Consider the following 22,132-nt stretch of genomic DNA (forward strand, 5'->3'; position numbering starts at 1 on the left):
TGCTTAGACATGCACAGCAAAAACTGTGGTGTTAACCGGTGTACATAGAGCCTGACTACACCAGTTATTTTACTCCGGTGTTAAATTGATGGTGTTAGTTTAACACCTATAGGTGTTATTACAACACCTTTGGTTGTTACATTTACACTCTTTGGTGTTATGTTCAATCTCTAGGGTGTAATTTTAACACCTCGGGGTGTGGTCCTCTATTAACACCAACTGGTGTCAGTTTTAACACCACAGTTTTTACAGTGCGGCGTCATAATAATAATTCTTTTTGAAAATCACAAAAGCCAGCTCCTATGCATCCGCCAGATGTTTTTAGCATCAACAATAGGTCATAGGCCTAATTTTATTTGAGTTGAAAAATGTACAAACGATATACTATCCGGTGAGCATAATCAAAATATGAAACAATATGCTAATCGTATTGATAGCATAAAAATAGAATTGATTAAATAAACTGACTTCAGGGATTAGGCCTATATATTCATTATGCTGAGAGAGAATCGAAATTAAAGTATAGAGCACACAATGATTAAATTAAACATTTGGCAAAAACTGAAATGTTTGTTGGTAGTTTGGTACTGTCATTTTTCTTGTATTTTTTTCAAAACATGAAATTATTTTTTCCACTCAATCAATGCCGCAAGCGATTAATCGAGAAGTGCGCCCTCTCTATAATAAATGAAATGCAGCTGCTTTTTTTCATTTGGGATAACGGAGCAGTTATTTCTCAATCTTAATTCCGTTGCATACTTGACCATTCTTCTCATACCATACCCCCCCCCCTTACTGGAACTTAATCACTCTGACACCTTTTGTGAATAAAGAACGGGGAATAAAATTTCATCTATGACACCCCATAATGGTGGATGCCTTTCGTTATCAGGAGCATAATTATGAAAGAATCAAAGATTTTGACAACTGCTGATAATTATAGGGGCGCGCTTTCACGGTTCCGTGGTGATGCCAGGGCAATTTGATGATAATGGGGAGGGGGCGGGGTAAAGCCCTTTTTTCCTCTTTTAAAAAGTAGAGCCCTTCAAACTCTTTCATTGTCTTAAAAAATATATATATTTATTATCCTTATTACCCCTATTTTAGATCCCACTCACATTATTTTAAATACATTTTGAGGACAAAATAATAAAAGGGGCGGTCATCTCATCTTTGTCATCGTCATCCCCCATCCTTATCATCTCCATCTTCATCATTCCAATTATGAACAGATATTACCATTCTACTTTATATATGTATTAATTCGTTAAATGAGTTTTACTCCGGGGTTGTCATTTTTTCAAGAAATCTTTTCATGATAACAATTCCCATGTAAATTGTGAATGGCAGACTATCATATTTGATTAGAATGATATTATTAGTCCATTTTTTTCTCATGATTGGTGCCTCCACCCCCCCACAAAATAATAGTAATCAATATATTATACTTGTTATGTAATGAGAAATGTACGATATGAATGCAGAAAAAAAAATCAAATCAAATCCACTGCTTCAACCCCATGATGTCGACCCAAAAGATGATGGAATAATTGCTTTCCTTGTGAAATGGTCGTGACATCTATGATTTATGTTGATGTGGGAGAGAAAAGTTGAAAGTAATAAAGGGCTGGATATCAAACTATTGCAACTGTACCCCCCCCCCCCCCGGCCCTCCGACTGAAAATACACGGCTTCTTCCCGGGCTCCATCCCCTCCTCATTCAATATTGCTTTCGGCGCGCGCGCCTGGCTATGAATGCATAACTAATGATGCACTATATTTAAATTTCCGTCGAAAGAGTAAAAGAATCGACCTCGGCAAGAGGCCGAATTAAAGAGATTCATTTGGGTCTTGAAATCCGATAGAAATATCCTTCAAAATTCTTATTGCGTGTGTTGTTTTGCATGTGTTTATGTAAAGTATGTTGAGTGAAAGTGAAAATATAATTTCAGATTACTTTTGATCGAAATATTATTCAGCCCGTATGAGGTTATGAGGTTATTTCCTACTTGTATGCCTAAACTATTCTAGGCCAATATTCTCAGGCAGGGGCGGCTCTTCGTTATTTTGAGAGGGGCAAGAAGATCTAAACGCGATCCATTTATTTTACTCGATGGAATTATAGGGGTTTCATACAATAGTTCCAATAGCAAATTTTATCTTGTCAATCTTTGTTTAAAAATATTTACTACGCCTTTTCCTTTTCTTTTGTTCACCTTCCCAATGCAAGATAAATCATATGGGGGTCTCAGTCCTGCCCCCCCCCCCCTGTTGCAACGCCTTGGGCCTTGGCTTCTATGAGCATCATATTATGATTTAAAAAAATACATTTCCTCTTTCCGTCGTTATCGAATTTCATGTCCTGGTAGTCTGTGAGCATGGGCACGAGATTAACGATGATATATCATATTTGGCATATATTTTTAGTCTGAGTGATATATTAGTCCAGGCAGTGTTCACTATTGACACTGTCGAATAATGGGGGCTTCTTGGCACTGGAACCCACAAAATTTCCATGACCAAGAAAAAGCGGAAATGACGGAGAAAAGGAAGAAAAGGAAAGGGTGAAATATAATATGTTCTGAAAATAATGTCAAACCCTTCAGAAAATTAGATTAACCGTGGAGGAACAAGAGCAAATTGGAGCAGGTCGGGACAGGGGCCCCCTTGCCCTGTCTGAATTGGCTGTCCTATTTAACAGATACCCGCAAACATGCTGGACTGTGGTGTGGATAGCATGATAGCGTATTTTAGCATACGTTTCGCAGACGCTTTCTACAACATTTAGAATCTATTGAAAATGCCATTCGAATCACATTGGAAGGATTAGAGGTCATTGTCGAATGTTGGTGGACCGGGACAGCACATCGTTTTAAGATTTGGATTGGCACAAAGATGCAAATACGTCGTTTGTCCAATATCCAGGACGACACTACTGTTTTGATTCACCGATTTTCGACAAAGACCGCTTTGTTATGAAGGGCTTTTGAGCCTTTTGACAAACGATTATCTGTGTTATGAAAAGCGTCTTTGAAATGATTGTTAAAATCCCCTCACGAACTCTGGCCCAAAATAACTATACTGTTGAGTGGTTGTCAGACAATATCAAACAATACTCCCCTCCAAACGAATGCGTTCCTTTAAAGTAATATTTCTTATGAATATGCTATGCCAAACCTAGCTTGCAGATAAATATGTACCGTACATTATTTTGTTTTCGTTTTTAAGTATGTTTTGATTCGGAAACGGGACCTTCGATCTTAATTGCATTCCTTGACCCTATACCGCTTGAATTAGACGGAAATTAATATGAAAGTTCACATTGGTTTCTACTTTCCTTTACTTTCTTCAGATTAATTAGATTTAGACTGGAGACTACACTGACACAAGTACGGAAAACATGATGTATGTCACTCTTTAACACTTACAGACTTAAGTGTCTTTGTAAATAATGATGAAGTCGGGAATTCGAGATTATTAGTTGAAAATTATTTGGATGAAATTAATGCAAAATTAGTGTACTTCATTTCCCCCTTCCTCCATGTGATATTATCCGTCATTATCGCTACCACGTGAGACATGTATTTTATTTTTCTTTCATTATCGGTCATCATCGTTTGGGCTCGGGTTTAATCGTCATTCCGGACTTTTCGCATTTACTACGGAGGTGCGTCGTAATAGGTCCATGGTTGTAGTGAGTGTCTCCGTAAAAAATGCGAAAACTCTCTATCATCATCGGCAACCATCGATTGCGGTCGTGTCTCTTCGTCGCTGCCTTTCAAGTATTTCTATCACGATCGGCTATCACCGGCTATGGTCGGGTCTCTTTGTCGCTGTCTTTCAAGTATTTCTATCATGATCGGCTGTGGTCGGGTCTCTTCGTCGCTGCCTGGCTTTCAAGTATTTCTATCATGATCGGATTTCATTGGCTGTGTCGGGTCTCTTTGTCGCTGCCTTTCAAGTATTTCTATCATGATTGGCTATCATATCGGCTATGGTCGGGTCTCTTTGTCGCTGTCTTTCAAGTATTTCTATCATGATCGGCTGTCATCGGCTATGGTCGGGTCTCTTTGTCGCTGTCTTTCAAGTATTTCTATCATGATCGGCTGTCATCGGCTATGGTCGGGTCTCTTTGTCGCTGTCTTTCAAGTATTTCTATCATGATCGGCTATCATCGGCTATGGTCGGGTCTCTTTGTCGCTGTCTTTCAAGTATTTCTATCATGATCGGCTATCATCGGCTATGGTCAGGTCTCTTTGTCGCTGTCTTTCAAGTATTTCTATCATGATCGGCTGTCATCGGCTACGGTCGGGTCTCTTTGTCGCTGTCTTTCAAGTATTTCTATCATGATCGGCTATCATCGGCTATGGTCAGGTCTCTTTGTCGCTGTCTTTCAAGTATTTCTATCATGATCGGCTGTCATCGGCTATGGTCGGGTCTCTTTGTCGCTGTCTTTCAAGTATTTCTATCATGATCGGCTATCATCGGCTATGGTCGGGTCTCTTTGTCGCTGTCTTTCAAGTATTTCTATCATGATCGGCTATCATCGGCTACGGTCGGGTCTCTTTGTCGCTGTCTTTCAAGTATTTCTATCATGATCGGCTGTCATCGGCTATGGTCGGGTCTCTTTGTCGCTGTCTTTCAAGTATTTCTATCATGATCGGCTGTCATCGGCTATGGTCGGGTCTCTTAGTCGCTGTCTTTCAAGTATTTCTATCATGATCGGCTGTCATCGGCTATGGTCGGGTCTCTTTGTCGCTGTCTTTCAAGTATTTCTATCATGATCGGCTGTCATCGGCTGTGGTCGGGTATCTTCGTCGCTGCCTGGCTTTCAAGTATTTCTATCATGATCGGCTGTCATCGGCTATGGTCGGGTCTCTTAGTCGCTGTCTTTCAAGTATTTCTATCATGATCGGCTGTCATCGGCTATGGTCGGGTCTCTTTGTCGCTGTCTTTCAAGTATTTCTATCATGATCGGCTGTCATCGGCTATGGTCGGGTCTCTTAGTCGCTGTCTTTCAAGTATTTCTATCATGATCGGCTGTCATCGGCTATGGTCGGGTCTCTTAGTCGCTGTCTTTCAAGTATTTCTATCATGATCGGCTGTCATCGGCTATGGTCGGGTCTCTTTGTCGCTGTCTTTCAAGTATTTCTATCATGATCGGCTGTCATCGGCTATGGTCGGGTCTCTTTGTCGCTGTCTTTCAAGTATTTCTATCATGATCGGCTATCATCGGCTATGGTCGGCTCTCTTTGTCGCTGTCTTTCAAGTATTTCTATCATGATCGGCTATCATCGGCTATGGTCGGGTCTCTTTGTCGCTGTCTTTCAAGTATTTCTATCATGATCGGCTGTCATCGGCTATGGTCGGGTCTCTTTGTCGCTGTCTTTCAAGTATTTCTATCATGATCGGCTGTCATCGGCTATGGTCGGGTCTCTTTGTCGCTGTCTTTCAAGTATTTCTATCATGATCGGCTATCATCGGCTATGGTCGGGTCTCTTAGTCGCTGTCTTTCAAGTATTTCTATCATGATCGGCTGTCATCGGCTATGGTCGGGTCTCTTTGTCGCTGTCTTTCAAGTATTTCTATCATGATCGGCTGTCATCGGCTATGGTCGGGTCTCTTTGTCGCTGTCTTTCAAGTATTTCTATCATGATCGGCTGTCATTGGCTGTGTCGGGTCTCTTTGTCGCTGTCTTTCAAGTATTTCTATCATGATCGGCTGTCATCGGCTATGGTCGGGTCTCTTTGTCGCTGTCTTTCAAGTATTTCTATCATGATCGGCTATCATCGGCTATGGTCGGGTCTCTTTTTCGCTGTCTTTCAAGTATTTCTATCACGATCGGCTGTCATCGGCTATGGTCGGGTCTCTTTGTCGCTGTCTTTCAAGTATTTCTATCATGATCGGCTATCATCGTCTGTGGTCGTGTCTCTTCGTCGCTGCCTTTCAAGTATTTCTGTCATGATCGGATTTCATTGGCTGTGTTCGGGTCTCTTTGTCGCTGTCTTTCAAGTATTTCTATCATGATTGGCTATCATCGGCTGTGGTCGTGTCTCTTCGTCGCTGCCTTTCAAGTATTTCTGTCATGATCGGATTTCATTGGCTGTGTTCGGGTCTCTTTGTCGCTGTCTTTCAAGTATTTCTATCATGATCGGCTGTGTTCGGGTCTTCTTGTCAATGCCTATATTAAGTATTTTTTAACCATTATCATCGGCCACCATGATCACCCACAGACATTCAATAAAGTTTGATCATGATGTTGGAAAACATAAAAAAATCGACTTTATATGACCCCTTTATGCCAATATACATCTTGTATCTCACCCTTACAAAAAAATGTCCACCGCTAATCTGCAGAATTGACCTGTTTGATTTTTTAGGAGAACTTTACATCGATGATATACTTTCTCGTGCTTAATATTTAGCCTGTTGTACTGTCCTTGTCTCGAATAAAAGATACCTTTTTTCTTTTTGATATTAGTATGCATCAGTAAGCGTTCAACATTATTTCTAATCTGACATATTTGACAACGTTCCTTGATTCATGATGACTGGTTAGAAAGCACAGTTTATATGGTAACTGATGGATAAACATACTTTAACTGATAAAACATCTGACAAATTATTTCATGAAACGCTACCCATTTTTGCTTTAGGCATTACTTGACCTTGACATTTCTTTCTCGCCAGCCTAAACTTTGTCTTAATTAGTATTCATCACACTATTTAGCTTATATTCTCGAATCAAACGACGACAACACCGGTTCTATTTTTCGGCAGAACTTGGATTCGTCACACTCCATTGCTCTCCTGCATTCTCGAATAAATGCAGACTGCCGGATTTATTTTTCGGCAGAACTTGAGGTGGGTAGTTCCTTCTCAGATATTGATCGCGTCCTTGCCCCTACGAAAGACAAGACCAATTTTATTCTTCGGCATAGCGTTCAGTCCTCTCGTACTTTGCCCTACATCAATTAGCTTGCAGAATAACTGTCAGGGTCTCGTATAAAGGATGAGGATTAGCAAAGGATTAATGAATTAAGTAGGCCTACCAAGTTCAATCTGTTACTCTTATTCAGCGAAAAAGCAATTAATTTTGGTTGTTTTGGTTCCAATATGGTGTGACGTAAGATCGAGACAAAAGAACCCCGACTGGCCGGTGTCTAATTGTTGCATACATCAATGGTCCTATTCTATTATGACGGCGTAATAAACCTCAGTCACATTTGCTCTACGGTGGCCGTACGTCGAGTCGAAATTTATTCATCTTAATTCAAACCACCTGTATGAACCTATTACCAATAAAAAATGTTCAAGCGGATGTTTCCGACTCGCCATGCATACGGCCACCGTAGAGCAAATATGACTGAGGTATAACACTATACAAGCTTAGTGGTGTATGCAAACGCAATGTACTTGCCAACCAAGTTTAATGACAAAGACAAGACAACAAATTCAAAGTTGCGCGGTCAGGCCACGGAAATCCGTGAATCGGGCTTTCTGGTTTCGCGATGCATGCCGGGACTTCTTTTAAGTCCATTTCTCTCTCGTCTCTCTCTCTAAAAAAATAAGTTAAATCTACTTTTTTCACCCGGACATACCATAGTTCCCGGATGCAAAGTGAGTCACCCACACTACTGATCTGCATACAGATCAGTGGTCACCCATCACGTTCATCATTGACCATGAGCCAGTACTAGTGTGGGCTCCCATTAGCAGGAATAACCGATGGCAGTCATGCATTGGCCATCTCCAGATCAATCCAGCAAATGTTGTTTAAAATAACATTGGTTATCAAAAAGCGCAGTTATTTGAGGAAGTATCTACATCTAAAATTTCATCTGCTCGTATTCCGGATTTTCGCGGCATTTTTCTTCACTTGCACTTTCAGGATAACAATAAACAGGCAGGGATCATAATAGTGCCGTGTGATTTATTTCTACATATAGTGGATTATTGATATCAGGTATCGTTCTTCGTGGTAGTATTGCATTTTGGATTCGTGATCTATGAGCAGATGAGGAAACTGGTCGATCATTGTGGATTGTTCCAACAAACTCTTGATGTCGAATTATGTCATTGATACTAATGCCGAGTCTTTGAATTGGTTGTAATGTGCAAGACGGGTTCTGTGCCCACAGGCACTCCACGATTTAATTAGCAAAATACTTATGATTAGCCCGACATCAACCAGGACATAATGACACAGACCTACTGCCCACAAGCCTTCTTTGATTTCAGGAACTCTGAAAACACCACCGGTATACGTATACCAATCTGACTGACTGAATTTGAAATAAGGGCAATTACGAATCCCGACAAGTTTCGTCGTCATTATAGATTTGTCTAATAAAAAAACAAGGATAGGCTGAAAATTTGCGTCACCATTTCAATAATCAGGGCTGCGATCCAGATATGGAGCATAATGACGACTTTTTGCCAGTATCGCTCTTTCTCAGCGTGTTGCTGGTAGTTGGTGTAACGGCGAATTCCCTAGCTCTGATGGTCATCCGTAGGTTTTTTGGAAATTCAAGGAGGTTGTCCGTCCCGTCTGTGCTCGTGCAGGCACTCGTGATCGTTGACCTATTCAGCACGATCTTACTAGTTGCTGAAAATGTAATCAGTAGATGGATATTTCCTGGCACGGCGCTTAGGTGTAACGTTGCTTATATCAGTCGTTTGAGTGTCGCCTACGCCTCGGGGTTCATCAACGCATCCATGTGCTTGGAAAGATGTCTCGCCTTTCGCGCTCCATTTTACTACCACGACAATGCAACTGTCTTCAAAGCGAAGATAACAGTGGTCATTGTGATTGGTCTTTCAGTATTTCTCAGCATCCTTCCGTTACTCGGCGTCGGGAACTACGCTGCGGAAACGATGGTGACACCGGAAAACGCAACGGTCGTTGTCTGCACTCCCCCAGGTGAACTGGGCTCTCAGAGCGACCTCGGGAACAGGGTATTCACAGCGATTTATGCCATTGTTGGTGCTTGCATGCTGTTGATTATCTATGTCTGCAACACGTTAGTCATGTTGACCCTTTACCACCTTGGAAGGAAAGCGACTGGTCTGAAACGACTGGGACGCAGTGAGACCGCAGCTGCATCATCACCGTCGACAAGTCGCTCCTTCACGTTGGCAGCCCCCAAGGACAATATGCGTCGGCAAAGCATCGATGATGATACTGTTGTTAGTACCAAAGACGATGATAACTTGGTTAAAATGCACCCAGAAAAGTCAAGAGAAGGAATCGGAAGGGAGATTCGCCTAGCGTATGTGGTGGGGATGATATCAGTTGTCTTCACAATTTCTTGGCTACCATTTTATGTAAGTGATGATGAACGTAAGGGGTCGATCAATTCCAGCTGGTTTGTGGGGCAACATTTATGCCATTTTATGATGCCTGAAAAGTGTTCTGTGGACAGGCACAGGAGATTTACTGTGTCCGACACAGTGAAGGCACATCCGACCCGTGCCCCCCCCCCCCCATTTGAGAGCCCTACAAATATTTCTTACTGGGGAAAATGTCGTGCACATGCAATTGAAGGCCTTTTGAGGAGGGGTCCTTATCTGTTTTTCTTGACATTAATCACCAATAATTGCAAAAGAAGACCCCTTTTTTGTCCTGTCAACATTTTTATGAACAAAAAATGCTCATCCCTCTTTTGGAAAATCCTGGATCCGCCCCAGACCCCATATCAAAGAAAATTGCAATAATTATCATATTGGGGCAAGAGAAGCAGTTTTATCTAACTACATAAAATATTTTTTGAAAATATCCTTAATGATTGATTTTAATTTTTTTTTCTTAAATTTCATAAACACTTTTGTAGTTCGCTTATGATTCTCCTTTTTTATTGACTTCGAAATTAACGTCCGCTGGATTTGTCGCATTACGGACCATAAAAACTTCTCGTTTTGATTATTTAAACATGTTTATATGAATTTCTTCTTCTAACTGCGTGCATGCTCGCTATTTATGACGTGTTTTCTATTAATCCAAGCAATGTAAATGATTTAAATTTACTATCTCGGTTGACTATATTGCGTTGCTTCGATTTTTCTTGCCATACCAATTTTTCTTCTCTTTTGTATCGTTTCAGGTCCAGCGTCTTCTCAAAGCTTTCGACGTCGAGCAGCCAGACTGGTATCTCCTTCTGGTCGTCTTCCTGCTCGTCAGCAACCACGTCATCGACCCGTTCGTCTTCGTGTTCATGAAGCAGCAGAGTCGAGATGCCCTCAAGGACCTATGCATGAAGTGTATTTGCTGTCGAAGATGCCGACCGCCCCCGATGTCGTCTAGGAACACAGTGAATGCACACGCTAATGGTAGGATAATATAATTAATATTACGTTTTCATTTATACCGTGTGAGTAAAAAAAACTTGACACCTCAGAAATCCCCATTTTAAGGAAAGAAATATGTCATGAACTTGTCTATAATATGATTTTCATTTAGCCTAATACTAAATGTCTATATTTTTATCTTTTAAACTATAGTGGTGGTTAGACGAAATGAATATCATAAGAAATTGATATATAGCCTTACTAGAAAATTAGACCAAAAAATGAACTGAATGGTATTTAGGGCAAATCTAACTGGTTGGAGAAGAACTAGGTTTATATCGGTAAAGTGCCAATTCGTTATATACCGCCAACTCGTCCACTCACCGCATAGTCTACATTCAATTAGTCTAATGCCATTCCGTCCATTCGCTTAACAACTATTTTGTACAATAACCATTTGGTCCAATCATCACTTCGTCTAATCACCAGTTCGTCTATGACCATTTCGTCTCATTACCAGTCGGTCTAATATCCATTTTATTTTCATTCATTTCGCCCAATAAACGCTCAGTCCAATTAAACCAAATGGTATATGGACTCGATGGCTATTGGACCGACTGGTTATTAGACGAAATGGTGAGTGGACTAAATGGGAATTAGACCATATGTGGCTTCTGGACGAACTGATGGTAGACCAAATGATAGTAGACGAGTTGGTAATTGGACGAATTTTCATTAGACCAAAATAGGAAATAAACCGTTTATATTATGTAATGAGACCAAATGAAAAGCAGGCGAAATAGGTGTAGATCAATCGGCATCTTACCGATTCGTTCCCCTTTTTCTTAAATAGTAAAATGGAATAAAGAAGACAAACGGCTTAAGAGGCGTGGCCATATAATACCCTAACAAGAACCAAAAATTGCTAAATAAAATATTTTGGGATATTCCACATTCGGTGAAAATGCATCTTTAATTTAAAAATTTGAACACATTATTACTAAACAGTATTTGATTATCATTTTACCCAAAAAAATATATCCCACATAATGGCTAGAGTTTGTACAGAATTCACTTCCTTTTCTTCTACTTAGAAATTCAAGAGCTTGTTCGTCAACACTTCCTGATCTTACGAAATTTCAGCCAAGATCGAATCATATTTCATATTCACATAAAAAAAAGAAGTGTATACCCAGAGTGATCAAACTTAAACAAATCGGCCTCTATTTATGATGGCTTAATGATTGTGCAACAAAATCATTACAGTATATTGCCATGATAGAGCGCAGAAACTGTTCAATAAAGTATATATTCTACTTCACTTTAAGGTCTCATAAAATGCTTTGAGTCGTGATTTAAAGTTGTTTACTGATGGTGCTTTCCTAACTATTATACTCAACAGCATTAAAAACCAAACTTCCCTACACAAGCGAATTACATATATTTCTATATTAATGTAGGCTTCTAAGTCTGTTTCCCTGTGTTTGTCTTTTTCGTTTTGAGGTAACTGCTTTGCCTAAAATTGGATTGAAATTGAATCGATGGTTCGCCATACACCTACCCTATAATCTAGGCGGAGGCTGCAGTTATTGTCTTTGCTGTTATGCTGAACGCAAGCGATACGTCTGATGTGGCAAAGACTACGGACTGCCTAATCAATATTCATGTTTATTCAAAATTATGGTGGATTTATTGTTATAAAAGCCGTGATCGCGAAGATAATCGTAACACAGAGGGATTGCCTGGTAGATTGCGTTTTTTCCATATCATGTTGGTAAAGCAACAAAATTAATATATCCCTCCCGTCGTCAATAACGCTACGAATGGCAGATTCTTGAAGGTCTCGGAATTTGCACGAGGAATGCCGAGTTTTTCGGCAGCATAATTCCCGGCATAATCCAAACTTTCTCGCAGAAGTTTCTCGCTTGTACTCGTACTTGCCATTTTAGATGAAGAAAGTGACGTGATGCCACGTGACCTATTATATTAGATATGCATTACCTTTCTTCTTTCCAACGTATTTCTAGGAGACTCTAAGCCGTCGGTCCCGTGTAAAGGAGAGTCACACCATTTGCACGTTAAAAAACCTACTCCTCTTTTCGTAAAGAGTAGGGAAGTTATCCCGGGGAAGTAGTTAACGTATTAATTTATTACTGATAATTACTAATTTATAATCCTGTTCCTTTGTAAAGTTGCAATAGGGTAATTTGTACTGTATTATAGTAACCTTTCCAGATTAACTGTCCGACACTTATATGACACGCATGTGTTGATAGTGTCGTTAATTTTTTTATCGTTAATTTTTTTATCAATTAATCAATCCAACGTATTTCTGATTGGTCCGATTTATTTCTTCTCATATTATTCATGGGAATTATTCGTATGAAAAACTGGCGTCATATACATCGTCGATAAAAAACAAATATCCAAAGCAAGACGGTAATTCGTAGTCTTTGCCACATCAGACGTATCGGTCGCGTTCAGCATAAAAGCAAAGACAATAACTGCAGCCCCCGCCTAGATTATAGGCTACCATATACAGTGTCTGAGATTAAAATGTCAAAATATTTCCTCGCTCGTTTCGCTTGCTCCCAGTTTTTTTTAATAGAAATTCTGCCCCCATTTGCCATGTCTGGCCCCGCTCACACTTTTCGGCTCTTGGCGCTACCGTTCCGTGTCAGTTTACTCACTAAATCTAATTAATTTGCCAGGAATATTATTTTTTTTCCTTTTTAACAATTTTATTGCATTTTCTCGATTTTGAGGTAAATAGAATTTTCTCTTTCATTTCCTCTTTCCTCAGGGAATCAAAATCGTGGTGCATCGAGGAATGACAGTGGGATCAATAATTCGAGAAATGATAGCGGGATCGTCGTCGTCGTCGACTCCACACCCAACCCCACCGAAGCCCCCACTGCAAACCCCGCCCCTGACGACATCCACCTTGACCTCGCCAATAACCGCGCTACACATTCAGCATCATGACGTCGCTTCCTCTGCCTCAAAGCAACCGATTAAAACTATAGTTCACAGTACTTGAGAGTCAGAAAATCATGCAGATACAGAAAATATGCTGATTTCGAAATGAAAACTATGGACATCGCAATCGAAAAACTTCGTCGTCGAGAAGAACAATATAAACAATGGTGGTGAAAAATGAAATGTGTCAGTTTCATCGAATCTGATTATTAAGAGACAGGACGATGCCTGCCATTGAATGATATATTCAAGAGGTTTATATATATGGGACCCGAAAGCTGCAAAGTTAGCGCTAACCGCCTGGCGCCAACTCTTAAGTGTATACTTTCAATGATCTGAAAACGCAGTGTCACTGCAGGATCGCTTAAAGACATCCTGAAACTAGGAAGATGGAAATTCCATCCCTATTGTTCCATGCTCAAAATAAAAGGTCTCTGATATTATTCAAACTGGTTGGAGTACTGCATCGTGAATGATCGTGTAACACGATTCATCTCGCTAAAATTGCAATATTTATTCTGTACTTCTTTGTTTAAATGTTTTTCGAACAAATTTGCTCATACAAATGGCGGTTTGATTTAGGAAATGACATTACAAATAATCTGGTGAACAGTAGAGAAGGATTCAGGAGTGACCACATTGTTATTTTGTCCTGTGACCACTGATAATAATGCTGGATCTATCAATTAATGTCACGACTTGTGAATAGGGAAATCACTATGCGCAATATCAAACTGTTTAGTGATCGTTGACGAACCCGAGTTATGGATTTTCAAGCTTTGAATTTGGAATTTGTGACGTCACTTGCCAGCAGCTTCTCCCATTGAAAATTTGGATGAAAAAACAATATCTGTACTCGGTTCTGACCCCTGCTGCCTATTGGGCAATAATAATGTCGGATACGGCCCCGGTTATGATTGTCTTGTAGATTAATATCCATAAAGCGACATGAATCTCAGAAAATTGAAAATAGTTTTTCCTGTGCATTCAACACAGCGATGCTTAGTAATACTCATTCATGACTTTGTGTTGAATTTGTATGTATATACTACGTGAAGTGCGCTGCTCCCATGACTTGTGACGTCAAAAATAAAACACGAAAGCATCGGATGAGTTTTTGTCAAACTTTCAAATGCGTCACCCCAATTTTATTATTTTGATCAAAACTATATAAGTTTCACTTTTGGTTGAACTTCCCCTTTGCAAAAAAAACACGGTCTTTCAGTTTTATTTTTCAAATGAAATGTGGATAAAAGGTCGCTCCAAACTTTAGGTTATTGTCTATAGGGTCTATTTAAACAGAAACTTTTAATCTATAAGTTTGTGGTGTGCGTCTGCATGCATGTGTGCGTATATTTTTTTCTGAATGAATAAAATAGACATACACCAGAATTGTGTGTTCGACAAAGCAGACGGGGGGTGGTTTCAACATAAATTATGAGGACTCGTTTTTATAAGTGTTGTTTGTTGGTTTGGGTCTATTTTTTTAAAATATTTCCTATAGGCCCGTTGCACAAAACTTATCTATTTCTACTTTTTGTCATCGTATGCCGAGAGATAAGAACTTCACCCTGAGCCTGAAAATTTTCATTTTTTTTTAAAACAATGTTGGCATGACAAAGGCGGCTACAGGGTGAGGATCGCCATATCGCCCCCTTTGAATTTCAAGTTGTGAAAAATAAGAAGAGAGAAAAAGAAAATACAGACAAGTATTTAAAAGAGTACTTGGTTGTGTCACTCTTTATCATCACTCTTATTTTAAATTGAGAGAAAACGAAGTAAAACCATGCCGGGCGCATTCAACATTGGCACGAGTGGTGGTTGTGTTTCCATATTAAGTGTTATGTAACTACGGGGCGCTGATTTCTGAAAATAATTTGATTTGAATCACCTTCCTATGGTACGCCAATTGTGCAATAACATTTTGATAAGGCTTGTAAATTTATGTATTTTTATTATAAAATTAAATATCCAATTTGTTCATTTTTTATTGTATGCACAAGAGAAATGAGGTTTTAAATTCGGTTTTTAATCGGTAATAGGCTACGCTCATCGGGACAGTGTCCTTATCGAAAAGCAAGCACAATGCCATGGTACTATAGCTGAACAGGAACTGTTGATATGTTACTAAATTGCTTTTTCGTGGTAATATTAATGCGTTTATTATGGCTATTGTAAATATTGCCTCTCTTTTTGTAAACCTTGCAATTTCTCATTTGAAGCTGGCTGAATTCACACGGTGTTATTATGACAACTGTATAAAATATGCATTTAAATACAAAACCGATTTCATTGATTTATTATTTATATTTGTAAAGATGTAGGCAGTGCTTACACTGCAAAAACTCCGGTGTTGATTTAACACCAGCGCGGAATCTATTATGTCCAGAAGTAATGAAACAACACCAGTTTGTAATCAAACCGAGGCTGTTTTAATACTAATTGGTGTTGTATAAACACCTATCTGGTGTGAGACCAAAACGAACCTGGTGTTGTTTAACACTTCTCAGGTGTGGACATATATAGATTCCGGGCTGGTGTTTGATTAACACCAGAGTTTTTGCAGTGTATGTGGTGTGGCATGAAGGAGCCATGGTGTGCATGGATTGCATGCAGTTTAAAACCAAGGCCCTAGTCACACCAACGAAACCGACTCCAAACCGACCGATGGTATGTCATTGGAAATAACGTACTAGCTTTGATCGGTCTGGGATCGGGTTTCGCCGGTGTGCCTGCAGCATATTCGGGTTGCACAATCCTAAAACAAGCTAGTTGAAAATGATTAGTGAAAGGGGCAAATTGGGGCGCTATCAGAGGCGTCGATCCTGGGGGGGCAGGGGGGCGATCGCCCCACCAATGAAAATATTGGGGGGGCAAACATATCATTTTGCCCCCCCCAATAATTCCGGATATGCATTAAAAAAAAAACAAGATTGTAATGTTCAGCAAGCGAGATTGAGATACACAACTCGTTCTTTATTTAAAATCGTGCTCAAAATGTCCGTTTTTCAGATTGGAATATAAAAATTTTCAGCTCGCGCTTTGCGCTCGCATCATTTCTGTAGTAAAAACCCATACTTTTCATGATTAAATTGGTGAATGTAAATGTCCCATTTTCAGTTCTAAGCCTCAAAAGAACTGCTTCAATTTGCAATCATCTTTTCTTGGATATATAGCTTGTTCTTTATCAAAAACGTCCAGTAAACTGTCATTTTTTCAGATCGAAATATCAAAATTTTCAGCTCGCGCTTCGCGCTCGCATATATTCTCTTTTAGATACAAATCTTAATCATTGGTACCAAAAATGCTTAGAATATCAAGTTTTCAGCTCAGAATATAAAGAAATTTGAGCTCACTCTCGGCACTCGTACTATCTGTGTAGTGAGATACGTGTCTGTGTCTCATGAGTCATACATATATATAGATATATACATATATATATATATATATATATATATATATATATATATATGTGTGTGTGTATGTGTGTGTGTGTGTGTGTATATATAATATATATGTATGTGTGTGTGTGTGTGTGTGTGGGTGGGTGTTTTGTACGATCGAGCGCCTTTGGAACGTTAATGATTTCGTCCCCCCTATCTGAAAAATGGATCGACGCCCCTGGGCGCTATTACTAATTTACTACGTTTGTAGTCAGTGTAAATAAAAAACAAGCGACGGAGTTGAAATTATTAGTGAAAGGGTCAAATTGGGCCGCTATTACTAATTTACTACTTTTGGTAGTCAGTGTAAATGTAAAGGACGTGATTGTATAGAATAATTCACCTGTTCATGGAGTGTAATGAGACACCCCCCAAAAAAAAAAAAATGAGAGAGAGAGAGAGAGACATGTGACTGGAAAGTGTTGCAAAATCCTAAAACAAGCGACGGAGTTGAAATTATTAGTGAAAGGGTCAGATTGGGGCGCAATTACTAATTTACTATTTTTGGTAGTCAGTGTAAAGGACGTGATTGTATAGAATAATTCACCTGTTCATAAAGTAATAGACACCCCCCAAAAAAAAATGAGAGAGAGAGAGAGACGTGTGACTGGAAAGTGTTGCACAATCCTATAAAACAAGCTAGTTGAAAATGATTAGTGAAAGGGGCAAATTGGGGCGCTATTACTAATTTCACCACTTTTGGTCGTCAGTGTAAATGTAAAGGACGTGATTGTAAAGAATAAGTCACCTGTTCATGGAGTGTAATGAGACACCCCCAAAAAAAAATGAGAGAGAGAGAGAGAGACATGTGACTGGAAAGTGTTGCACGATCCTAAAACAAGCGACGGAGTTGAAATTATTAGTGAAAGGGTCAGATTGGGGCGCAATTACTAATTTACTATTTTTGGTAGTCAGTGTAAAGGACATGATTGTAAAGAATAAGTCACCTGTTCATGGAGTAATGAGACATCCCCCCCCCCAAAAAAAAAAAGGAGAGAGAGAGAGAGGTGTGACTGTCGTTTAAGTGTTGTACAATCCTAAAAGATATATACGGTTGAAATGATTATTGAAAGGGTCAGATTGGGGCGCAATTACTGAGCATACTCATTAAAAATATTTATTGATGTTCAACACGCGGTGGCCGTCATACAACTGTATGCATTGTCTCATGGCAAGCTGACCTTATTCTACTTATTTGAATTAGTTTCTTTTGGGCAAATTAAGAAAATTAATTACTTTTGGTAGTAATTTGTAAAGTAAGGACGTGATTGTAAAATTAGTCTCGTGTTCACGGAGGAATAAGACCCCCCCCCCAAAAAAAAAAAAGAGAGAGGGGCGACTGTGGTATAACTATAAATGTTGCACAATCTTAAAACAAGCTACAGTTGAAATGATAAGTGAAAGGGTCAGATTGGGGCGCTATTACTGATTTACTACTTTTGGTATATATAGTCAGTGTAAATTTAAAGGACGTGATTGTAAAGAATAAGTCACCTGTTCATGAAGTAATGACACCCCCCTCAAAAAGAGAGAGAGAGAGAGATGTGTGTGACTGTGGTGTAAATGTTGCACAATCCTAATTGAACAAGCGAGTTGAAATGATTAGTGAAAGGGTCAGATTGGGGCGCTATTACTAATTTACTACTTTTGGTCGTCAGTGTAAATGTAAAGGACGGAATAAGTCATGGAGTAATTAGACACCCCCCCCCCAAAAAAAAAAAAAGAGAGAGAGGGGACAAGTGTTGCATAATCCTAAAACTAGATATATACAGTAGTTGAAATGATTAGTGACAGGGTCAGATTGGGGCGCAATTACTGATTTTCTCATTAATTAGTCGATTTTTGCTTCAACACGCGGTGACCGTTATACAGCTGTTTGTGACTGGATATTATTGTCTTGTGCCAAGCTGATGGCCCTTATTCTACTTATTTAGATTAGTTTCTTTGGGGTAAATTAAGAAAATTAATTACTTTTGGTAGTCGCGTGTAATTTGTAAAGTAAAGGACGTGATTGTAGAATTAGTCACATCTTCATGGAGTAATAAGACCCCCCCAATAAAGAGAGGGAGAGAGAGATAGAGGGGGAGAGAGAGTGTGGGGGCAGCAGGAAGGAATGAGAAAGGACTATACTTACTTTCAGGGGGGGGGGGCCCATTTCGAGAAAAAGGGAAAGAGGGGATGTTATTTGAAAACAAGCGTAAACACCAAACAGAAAAGGGAATGGCATGCAATACAGAAAACGAGGATTGATTGTAATGCCGCAGTCACATTTCCCCTACGGCGGCTGTACGGCGAGTAAAAAACGCCGTTCGGAACATTTTTGTTTTGTACCATGCAGCTACATAATAAATTGTAGGTGACCGCCGTAGGGGAAATGTGACTGAAATGAATAGATAGAAAATGGGGAGGGATATCTACCAAATTTCGATAAAAAAAAAAATATATATAAGCACTAAATCTGTATTTTTGCGTGGTTGGGGAACATTTTCTGATCCAGGAAAAATGACTTTCTATGTTAATGTTTCTTTGTCATTTCGACCCGGAATTTTCAATAGTATACCATCAAGGCACGGATATAATCTACTAATCACAGTCACCAAGCGTAAACAAAGAGTTGACTGATACACGACATTAGACATTAACAAAATACAGGATGATTCGACTAAAAGAAAAAGTCTGAATAAGTACTTTTTATCTTTCAATATTACTTTATTGAATACTAGAGTGTATAAATCAACATCAACAGTTAAAAAATAATTACAGATACAATATTAGGCCTACAAATCATGCATGGAAAAAAAGGGGGAAAAAAGAAAGAAAATGGAGTGTGTAACATAGGCGGATCCAGGGGGCCGAGGGGCCCGCCCCCCCCCCCTATTGGCGGAGCAAAAAATGAAGAAAAAAAAAGGGGGAAAGAAAGAAAAAAATAAAAAGTAGGGGAAAGAAAGGAGGAAAAAAGAAGAGGAAAGATAAGAGGAGGGGGACGAGTGAATAAAATAAGGTCGGGGGAAGACTTGGAAAATGATATAAAAATATATTTCATGTCGATCACTATATCAAATTTTCGCGCTCGCATAGTCTGTTCGATGAGATACATATCTTGCTCAATAGGCTGATATGTAGCTTAAAATATCAAGTTTTGAAGTCAATATACAATTCCAGCTCGAACATCGAGCTTTCATTATTTTGTTTGATTTACAAGTTGATATTTTCAGTGCTTTGTAAAATGTCCTTTTTATTGTGTGAATACCATTTGCTGCTTTTTGCGTTGTGCACTCGCATTATTTGATTTGCCAAGTAGGCCTACATATTGTCTTTGTTTATTCCATAAGATTCTTAATATATAAATTCTATAACAAACTACTTAAAATCCCCCTTTTATGACAGTTTATCAAAAATTTCGTCTCGCGATTTGCGCTAGCATTATTGTTGAAATTATATCACTTTTATTATGTTTGTCATTTTGCCTCCGACGAAGATTCTGCTAGGATCGAAAGCTTAGGCCCCTTTTGACTCTCTAATTCACTCCATTTGCTCTCTTTTATTAGATAAGCAGTTTTCAGCAGCTTTTTTTCTGCCATTGAAATTATATCAACTCATAAATCCTATTCATGATTACAAAAGTGCTTAAAATATCCAGTTTTCAGGCCTAAATGTCGAGACTCATTCATTAGGCTTATTACATTAATAAATATGATAATAAAATGTTCATGAATTCCTAATAAGTAAATTGTCCCTTTTTCAGAAAGGAATATCGCGCTTAGGAAGAGGAATAGGAAGATAGTCATCATTTCGATATGATGACAAACGGTCCTTAGGCCTTGAATGTCCAGGTCCTAGGTCAAAATAATAATCATGATATCGGCTCGCGCTTCGCACTCGCATCATTTATTAAGTGCTATCCACATCCACTTCACAATTCCCCTACACTGTGCTTTAGATTAAAATTAAATTTATCTAAACTTAAATTACTCTAAAATTATCGAGTTTCAAATCAGAATATCAAAAATTTTCTGCTCGCGCTTTGCGCTCGCAATATTAAAAATGTAGAAAGATACCAAATTACCCATCCTTTTTCATGATTTACAAAACATGAATAGAGTGTCCCATTTTTGGGGTCTGAAATCTCATTTTTGTCTGCTCGCACTTCGCGCTCGCATCAATTGTTTGGTTTTATACCTATACCGTTAATGATTACAAAAAGTGCTTAGAATGTCAATTTTTTAGGTCGGAATGTCAAAAAAAAATCAGCTCGCGCTTCGCGCTGGCATTATTCAATAGTTGAAATATGTATCGTCTTCATGGCTGACTGCAAAACGTCCTAAACAGGTCCCTTTCCGATCAAGCCAGAACCTATATTAAAAATTTCTGCTCGCGATTCGCGCTCGCAGTTATTATTTAGTTACATATATACGCATCTTGTTCAGGTTCACAAACATAGCCAAGAATATTTAATTTTCTGGAAAAAATACATGAAATTCCAAAAATTTTCAGCTCGCGCTTTGCGCTCGCCTTGAATGTCCAGGTCCTAGGTCAAGGTCAAAATAATAATCATGATATCAGCTCGCGCTTCGCACTCGCATCATTTATTAAGTGCTATCCACACATCCACTTCACAATTCCCCTACACAGTCAGTGCTTTAGATAAAAATTTTCATCTCGCGCTTTGCGCTCGCACTATTTAAATAGGGCTTATGAGATTATTACACTTTTTTTATGTTGTTTTATAAGAATAAAGCTAAGAAATAAGGACACCGGCGTTCCCCCCCCCCACAATTTTTCACGACCAAGAAAAAAAAAGAGAAAAGGAAAGGGATAAGGGTGAAATATAAGCCTATTGTTTTCCAAATGTTATGTCAAAATCTATCACAAAGTTTGATTTTTGTAATAAAAATGTCAAAACTTTTGCTCGCTCGCTTCGCTCTCTCGCAACTTCTTAATAATTGTACACGATACTCCGTATCGAGCCCCCTCCAAATTTTTGGCTCATTACGCCACCGCGGGGACAACCCATTCAAGGAAATAAACAAAAATCAACTTTGAGCGACCGATCAGGGAGAATATGGGTGAAAAAAAAAATCGCCCCCCCCCCCCTATTGGCGGGAGCTGGATCCGCCCCTGTGTAATATCTAAGCAACCGAGAAGGATCACATAAGAGGAATAGACCAGTTCGTAGTTACTTCATGGACAATTTTGGTCAAATGACCTTTCATTTCTTTCATTATGATAGGCAGATTTTAAAGCAAGATATTACGTAAGCTTATAGCAGGATGAAGAAATTAGAATAGCACACCAATGAACACTTTATGAAAGTATTTATTGAATTCCTACTTTGAATGCAAATCATAGCATGTTGCACAATGTAGGCCTAATAATCAAGACATTAAAGTTGGTGCTTATCTCATTAGATTTTAAACCACCAT

General features: G+C 39.0%; 1 protein-coding gene across 1 annotated transcript; it reads left to right on the forward strand.

The window, feature by feature from the left end:
• Positions 1–7,443: 7,443 nt before the first annotated feature.
• On the forward strand, positions 7,444–15,549 carry LOC129279816 (5-hydroxytryptamine receptor 1E-like). Its single transcript, XM_054915872.2, has 3 exons — positions 7,444–9,327; positions 10,104–10,329; positions 13,091–15,549. Exons 1-3 carry the CDS (start codon positions 8,416–8,418, stop codon positions 13,270–13,272), a joined length of 1,320 nt encoding a protein of 439 aa, XP_054771847.2. The 5' UTR covers positions 7,444–8,415; the 3' UTR covers positions 13,273–15,549.
• The last annotated feature ends 6,583 nt before the right edge of the window (positions 15,550–22,132 follow it).

Source organism: Lytechinus pictus, chromosome 17, assembly GCF_037042905.1.
Source record: "Lytechinus pictus isolate F3 Inbred chromosome 17, Lp3.0, whole genome shotgun sequence".
NCBI lineage: Eukaryota > Metazoa > Echinodermata > Echinoidea > Temnopleuroida > Toxopneustidae > Lytechinus > Lytechinus pictus.